Consider the following 8,134-nt stretch of genomic DNA (forward strand, 5'->3'; position numbering starts at 1 on the left):
TCAGCTAAGGATGGGGTGCTATGGTCAGCTAAGGATGGGGTGCTATGGTCAGCATAGAAATTGGTTGGTTATGTCATTCCAGGGCTTGAAGCCAGCCGTGGCTTACTGATAGAGTATCAGGACTGGCCAGCAGCTGACGATTAGAATGTTTGCTCGTCTTTGCATGTCTCAGTGATGATTTTGTCAGATGTGCACAGTTGAAGTCCCCATGGCTCTCTCACCAGCATAACAGGCAGCTCCATTAAAGGAGCAGTGTAGACTGGTGACAGCTGAAGCCGGGGGAATGTGCCCAGGCCACTGCTGTCTGGGTGCTTCCACCCATTCTCCCAGTGGGTTTCGTCCTAGATGGAAGTGGGACATTGCTGCCCTCGTGGTGAGAGGATGTGGTCTGTTAGTCTGTTAGAAGTTCCTTCCCTGGAAACTTGATGGAGTTTGATTGGATTGAAATAGGGTCAGGCGTTTCACAGTCTGGCTTAGCAGAGCATGTGACCATGGAAGGTACACATTGGTGGAAAAAAAAAAAACAGTAAAACTAAGAAGGTGAGCATTGTTAGGTCATGGGGTGGGAGGGCTGTGACAGTGATGGTATTTGTGGTTACTTTCCTAGTTGCTGTGAGGAAACACCTGGTAGAACCAACCTATGGGGGAGGATCTGGCTGGCTCTCCATTTTGGTGGGGTGATGGCATGGTAGAATCCATGGTCATGGGAGCTGCTTTTGACCATGAAGGCGGGAACAGGAGTTGGCTTGCTAGTACTTCAGTGGACCAGGAAGCAGAGTTTGCCAGAACTGGAGCCAGATTGGAACCTTGAACCCCGTCCCCACAGCAGTACCGTCAGCAGGGGCAGCTCATATATCAAACATGATGGAGGGAAAGCCTAATTGCTTGAGTATGATCCCACATGGTGGAAGGGAAGGGTCAACTCCCACAAGTTGTTCTTTACCCTGTGCCATGACATGCACATACCTGCCTGCACATTTGTATTCATGCCCCCTCCGCTCCCCCACACTGTTTTCCTCCTCTCGCTGCCCGTCTGTCTCTCCCTCGATAAATAAGTGTAAAAATAAGCCATGACAGTGATTCATCCTCAATTTTAAATTTATTATGAGTGTGTGAGTGAGACATACATATATGGGAACGTGTGTCAGTGTGCATTTTGTATTTATTATGAGTGTGTGAGTGAGACATGCGTGTATGGGAACGTGTGTCAGTGTGCCTTTTGTGAAGCTGGCTTTCTCATTCCAGATTGGCTGGTCCCAGGGGTTGAACACAGGTTGCCAGAGAGTTGTCAGGTTAGGAGAATATTTTATGTATCTAGTGCTGTTGAATGAATTAGTGTTTCTCAAGGTCAGCGACCCTTGGCCTTATTCTTAGTCCTTAGGACATGTATAAAAACTGCTGTCTTAAAGGTAAGCTGGGATTAGTGAGGATACGAGTTAATCCATCCCTGTGCCTGTCTGACCAGCCCTGTCTCATGGGTATAGGAGAGAGCTGAGTGGGCATGCTCACAGGCCTGACCACCCTCCAGTGGAGCACTGGAGAGGCTGGTTCTCCCCCTCTCAGCAATCAGTAGTTGCCTAGAGTTGTCTGTCTAGGAGAGACTGTTTCCCTAGACTCCCCAATATGGTGGCTCTTAGTCTTTCCTCCCTCTCTTGGGTTGTTCTCCCTGAGCCCTGGGTACAGGAGCTAGAATGTAAATGTGTCCAGTTGGGGTTTTCTGTGGTTGTCTCCATTTGCCTCGGAGAAGCACCTACCCAGGAAAGGTGGCTCTTGCACTAAACCACCTTGAATTTTCACTAGTGCTATGATTTCCCTGGTGCCTGTCTTCCAGGTGCTCCTTGTGTGGGTATGTGTGCAGCCACCCCCCTTCCTTGAAGTCACACATGTGGAAACATGCAAGTGACCAGAACTACAACTACGAGCAAGTTAACAAGGCCATCAATGATGCAATCTCACAAAGCGGCAGGTATGTCATCCCACCCTTCACTTGATGGCCAGGTACAGAGCAAGGGAGGGGGCATGTCCTAGCCCTACAGCAAACCCCTGAAAGTCTGATGTGTTCTGTTTTTATAAGAGTTCTGGGGAAATCCCATGGGAAACCGCTCTTAACCAGCAGTGAAGAGAAAACTGGCCCTACCACAGACAGTCCAGAAAACTTGGTATCGTCCTCAGAGCTCACTTCCCAGCTGCCTGGTGAAGTTGTCGATGCCAGCGAGCTTGAGAAACTGACCCCCACAGGCAGCAGCTCTGACGTCTCGGGAAGGAGCTGCAGCCTGGCTGCCCCGGGTACCGAGTACTGCGTGCTGCTTTTCTGCTGCTGCATTTGTGGCTTTGAGTCGACTAGCAAGGAGAGCCTCCTGGATCACATGAAGGAGCACGAGGGGGAGATTGTCAGCATCATCCTCAACAAGGAGCCCAGCCCAGCCCTGAATGCCAGCTAGCTAGGAGCACGTGGGAGGGGCTCTCCGAGCTGCAGGCCAACCTCAGTGCCATCACCAGCTCACCAGGCATGGAAGGACACAGAGCTGTGACCCTGTGTGAGCCTCTGGCGCCCCTGCTTAGTGTCACCGTTTATTATTGAGAGCTTACCATAGTCCAGAGTCTGCAAGCAGATGAGTTGAAAAGGCTCTGCCAAGCCACACCGGTCGGCTCTACAGTGGCCGGGGCTCTGATGAGGAAAGTGGCAAATGGGAAAGGGCAGTTCCCACTGTCGCCAGGATGGGCAGTAGGGAGAGGGAGGGTGACTTCCACTGTCTCCAGAGAGCAGTGGGGCTGAGGAATGGGCTTCATAAATCTTTTCCTTGTGTTGATAGGAATTTGTCACAGACTCGATATAAGGTATGGTCCTTTACTCCCTAAAAAAGGAGAGAGATACCCAAATCACTCCTGGATTGTAAACATTTGGGAAGTAAATTATTGTTTCAAATTCACAGTGACTCCATACAAGACTCAAACCAAATCTCAGGTTCACAGAAATGGGTGACTTCCCAGAGGTCAGCGTGAACAAACTGAGCTCACTCCTCCAGTCACACAGGTATACACACCTTCACCACCACCGCCAGCAGTTGTCTGACAGCCTCCTCAAGAGGAGGACGGGGACTGCTACTGCATCACCTGTCCTTGAGCTAGGTGCTCACCTGCTTACCCAAGCACATGTAGCTTGAGAGCCAAAGTAAGAAGCTTTGGGGAGGCTGGGTGTGGTAGCACAGGCTAAAATCTACAGGTGTTCTGAGCAGGGGATTGCAGGTTTGAGGCTAACCTGGGTTAGCAGAACTGGGCCTCATGAGGTTAAAAAGATCACTTGGAGAATGAAGCTGAGAGTCAGGTGCCTAAAAAGCAGCAGGGCTGTTACGGTTTCCTCTCCTGGGAGTTATGAGGTTGGTTACAGCTTACAGTACAACCCAGGTGACTGAAGGGTGGTGAAACTTAAGTCTGTCTTAATAAGAGACGCGTGGGCTTCATATAGTCAGGAGGCAGACAGGTAGATTTCAGAGTTTGAGGCCAGCCTCGTCTACATAGCAAGTTCCAGGCTAGCTAAGGCTTCAAAATGAGATCCTGTCTCAATAAATCAAAATAATTTTTAAAAGGACTAGAGGGATGGCTCAGCAGTTAAGAGCACTGGCTGCTCTTCCTTGGGATCCAGGTTTGACTCCCAGTAACCATATGTGACTTACAACCAGCTCTGGGCAATCTGGTATACTCTGGCCTCATCAGGCACCAAGCACACATGTGGTACACAGACATAATTCACGCAAAACATTAACAAAAAGTTAATTTTCTAAATGGAATTTTGGTGAGAACTTTGAAAACCTGGAGATATGCATAGCAGTTGAGTACGGATGTACATCTAGCCACAAGAAAACAAACTGCAGCAATTTCTTGTCAGAAACACCACTGGGCAAGTAGCTAGTGTATTTCTAAAAGAATCCATTTGTTAGTGTGCAAGAAAATATACTGAGAAACTAGCTCAGTATATTTGTGCTAAAGTTGGCACCACACAGACGTGACCTCATTAGTCCCATGGTTTGTGCCATCATTACTTGTGAGGCTGCAGCAAACAGGGTGCTGTTCGTGTAGTTCTGATCACTTACTGTTCCGTTAAAGCTGACTTTTCAGTGCTGTTAATGTAGGTGTTCTCTACACACCCAGAGTCAGGGGCAGCTCATGGAAGGACAGTTGGTGGGTGTTCACAAGCTTTACAGCCTGTGTTCCGAGGTGAGGTGTTCAGAAAATGAGTTACTAACTCTGACGTTGTGTTGGAAACTGTAGCATGGGGCCAGGCATGTGGAAACACTTTCTGATTTCTTTTATGTTTTTCTACCATTAATTTTGATGACACTATTTAGAGAAAATGGACTAAAATTTTTCCACTCTCTGATTTTAGGTAGCTTTTGTGGGGAGTCTGGGAGAAGAGTCTTTCTGTATAGTCCTGGCTGTCCTAGAACTCATTATGAAGACTAGGCTGGCCTCAAACTCAGAAATCCATTTGCCTCAGCCTCCCAAGTGCTGGGATTAAAGGCAATAGACATCACACCTAGCCCCGGGAGGCTTAATTTATTTGTGAAAGTTAATTCATTTCTGATGTGGGTTTTAATAAGAAAGTGAATTTATAGATACTAATTCATTTCCCCTGAATTTACTCTATATGGACTTAGATGAATTTTCTCATATTTTCACAATTAAAACATTTACATTTAATGCCAAATGCAAAAAATTTCATGCTTTCATTTTTATCACCCATTCCTGTTGTCCCCACTAGATCTGGTTTTCATTTTGCTGTTAGTCTGAAGAGTCATAGCCTTCAATGAACTTTCTGTGGCTTTAATTTTCCACAATTGGTTAAAAATAGTACTCACCCAAAACATCCTACCATTTCAGCAGGATGGCTCTTCAAAAGACGCTTCTGAGTTCCTTCAAACCACATGATTGCAATCATGAGTGTAAACTTTCCCCCACCCTACAGGGAAAAACTAATAACCCAAAGGTTCAAAGCCTTCACTCTGTCATCTGTTCCTATGAGTGCTCCGGCCTGGACAAGGGACAGAGTTTCTGTACCCTGCACATTCTGCTGGCATCTTACAGCAAGTCTTACCAAGAAGCAATATTCAGAATAACAGAAGCATGTATGTATGGTTGTCATCCCTGGGGAGATTCTTACCCAGTTAGAGTCACTGGTCAGAGGAGCGTACTGACCACTGCTCTAAGCTTTGGCATGGGAAACCCTGATTTTTGTCTCCTGCTCTGACCACCTACGCTTCAAAGAGCAAATGGGGAATACTGCTTTAAAACATTTACTGCATTCAGTAAACATAAGATGGAGAGGTGGCAGTTGTGATCTTGATAAATATCATTTTGTCCCTTGCTGTGATCATAGGACTCTGGCAGGTGCCCTCTCTGGCCTGTCAGCCATGTGCTCATTCACTTTATCTGTGGCTCGACCATATGCAGCGACACCAGCTGAAGCTTCGGCCCTGGACCTCTCCGTCCTGTTTGAGGTTTCCATTGGTGGCTTTGTAATTACAGAACAAGCGTGAGCATCATGTTTACATCACATCTCTGCAGCATAGTTGGCTGGACAGAGATGAGCAAGCTTCTCTGTTTCCGTTTCATAAGCCCTTATCTAATCCATTTCTTAATTGTGCAGCAAGGTGCTCAAGGTAATAGTCTATGAATATATTTAATAGAAACTTGAGTTTGACATTCATGGGCATAAAGACATGTATTTTTTTTTTTTAAAGAAATAAGTATTGTGTGTGTGACACTATGGCTTTGCTTCTGTAGCCCAAGTAAAGAAACTTCTAGGACACCATGTATAAAAGCAGCAGTTGATTCTGACAGTTCATTAAAACTGGATAATTGGCATTTGGTTACGTTCCTTTGCACATCAAACTGCAAGCCTTGTTTGTGGTAGAACAGGCCGCCTGTTAGAAGAGTGCAAGAAGCTCTCTGCACCTCTTAATTTTCAGAAGAACTGTCCAAAATTAGAGTAATTTATTTTGCTTTACAGGAGTTTGTCATGTATTGACTTAAATATTGTATTTTGGTAATAAATTTTTTTGTTTAAAAACACTTGTTTCTAAGTTTTGTTAGCAGTGCGTGTTCATTCCTATCTTGGGTTTATTAATTTAGAAACTTGCATTTAAATCATTGAAACCTCCCCAAGAGGGCAGTGGTGGCGCACGCCTTTAATCCCTGCACTTGGGAGGCAGAGACGGGCAGATTTCTGAGTTCGAGGCCAACCTGGTCTACAGAGTGAGTTCCAGGACAGCCAGGGCTACACAGAGAAACCCTGTCTCGAAAAAAACAAAGCAAAAAAAACAAAGCTTCCCAAGAGTTGGTTGAGGTTTATTGTTGGGCTCTGTTAACTTGCTGAGCTACCACTGGATGGTCACTACTATGTTTCACAAGAATTATTATAGGTTTCGGGCCTTCTTCCCTGTTACACAGTTCTTTTGCATCCACATCAGACATGGAAATGCTTTTAGTGCTGACCTGTGGGTGGCAGCTCCCTTCCTGTAATTAGAACTCTGCTGAAGGCCAGTAACTACAAAGTTGCTTATCCTTTGATCCTCTCATGGTCCATCACCAAACAATCTCTTACTTGCAGAGGCCATGGGTGCTCTAACTGGTTTGGCTATACCAGTTTGTGCCCTAGGATCCCAGGCCCTCCCAGCTAGAAGTGACTCAAAACAAAAAATTCTCCTTGATAGCTATAGCCTCTTGGACTGTTCTTTGTAGGGTGATATGTTCCCATCTCTTCTCTCAAGGACCAGATCTCAACACTGTGCCATAACAAGTTAGTTGTGTAAATCACAGCATGGAAGAACCTAGATCCAGATCATGGGGTCCCACGTGACAGCCATAGCCACATGAATTCTGAGCACTTGAGATGGGACTTGTGTTCTAAGTGTAAGACAGAACCATTGCAAAGATTTAGTACAAAAAGAAATGTAAAGCATCTCAATAGGTTCAGATATTGACAATGTGTTAAAATATTTTGGCTATATTGAGTTAAATAAAACATGTTAAAGTCATTTCACCTTGTGTTAGCTTTTCATTGCTATAGCAGAATGCCTTAAAAAAAAAAAAAAAACTTAGGTTGACTTGGCTCACGGTTTCAGAAGCTTCTAGCCAAGCTCATCTGCAGTGAGGCAGGATCTCATGGTAGGAACATGTAAACCAGATAACAGCTCATGGTGGCTAGGAAGCAGTGAGAAGGGACAGACAGGTGACAAGATAGAGACTTACCCAGGGCATAGGCAGGAGCTGCTCCCTCCAACCAGGCCCCACCTCCTGGTACAAGTGGGATCAAATGATTAATCCCATGCCTAGCTTGCTGGGTGATGCTAAACTCAGTCCCCAAAAAATCCACAGCCAAACCTAACACGGGTGCCTTTGTGGCCACTTAATATCCAAACCATAACACACACTAATGTGGTTATTAGAAACTTCTAAAGTACATACGTGGCTTACATTATGTTTCCCTTAAGCAGGACTTGTATAGAGGAGAGACTGGCCCTCCATTTGAAACCTAGCTTGCCACTTACTTTCAGAAATAGTCCCATTGAATCTCAGCCACGTCACCATTTCTCTTTTTTGAACTTTTTTTTTTTTTTTACCAGCTATTACCTGAAAATACAACCGTATTTCTGTGTTTGAGTGACAGACTATATGACCCACAGAGGCCACATGTTTACTTTTTCATACAGCTGCTGATCTCTGGGCTCTGAAACAATGCTGAAATCTGGGATCTTACAGCTACCAGAGAGCGAAACGTGTTACAAAGCAAGCTGTTTCCTTGGGGTGTTCAGAGCCAGGCTGCATTTCTTCCTCTGCGGCTGTCTTGTGTGAGTGAGACACACATGCATGCCACAGTGTGTCTGCACAGTCCAGAAGAAAACTTTGGATTGGGTTTTCTCCTTCCATCTTTACATGCTTTCCTGGGATCAACTCGGGTTGCTGTAACACGTGCCTTCACCCACTAAGCTATCTCACGGCCCCCTCTGTTGTTCTTATCATCTGCTATTCCCAAATCCACCTGTACAACCTCACCCCAAGTCTGTTGACTTAGCGATAGGTATGTAACGTCAAACAATTTGTTTAAAACAATCTGCTAGGTAAATACTAAACTGCT

The 8,134-nt window shown here is 45.6% G+C and overlaps 1 protein-coding gene across 3 annotated transcripts in view; it reads left to right on the top strand.

The window, feature by feature from the left end:
• Znf507 (zinc finger protein 507) overlaps window positions 1-6,069 on the top strand; it is a 28,906-nt gene extending 22,837 nt beyond the window's left edge. For 2 of the 3 annotated variants that reach the window (XM_028754209.1, XM_028754210.1), the window contains 2 exons: window positions 1,832-1,966; window positions 2,075-6,069. In XM_028754209.1, coding sequence (XP_028610042.1) covers window positions 1,832-1,966; window positions 2,075-2,441 — 502 coding nt within the window. In that variant the 3' untranslated portion in view covers window positions 2,442-6,069. Of the gene's footprint in view, window positions 1-1,831; window positions 1,967-2,050 lie in introns of all 3 variants that reach the window. The other variant, XM_028754211.1, reaches the window with a different exon arrangement.
• The last annotated feature ends 2,065 nt before the right edge of the window (window positions 6,070-8,134 follow it).

Source organism: Grammomys surdaster, unplaced genomic scaffold (genome assembly GCF_004785775.1).
Source record: "Grammomys surdaster isolate TR1022 unplaced genomic scaffold, NIH_TR_1.0 125984, whole genome shotgun sequence".
Classification (NCBI taxonomy): Eukaryota; Metazoa; Chordata; class Mammalia; order Rodentia; family Muridae; genus Grammomys; species Grammomys surdaster.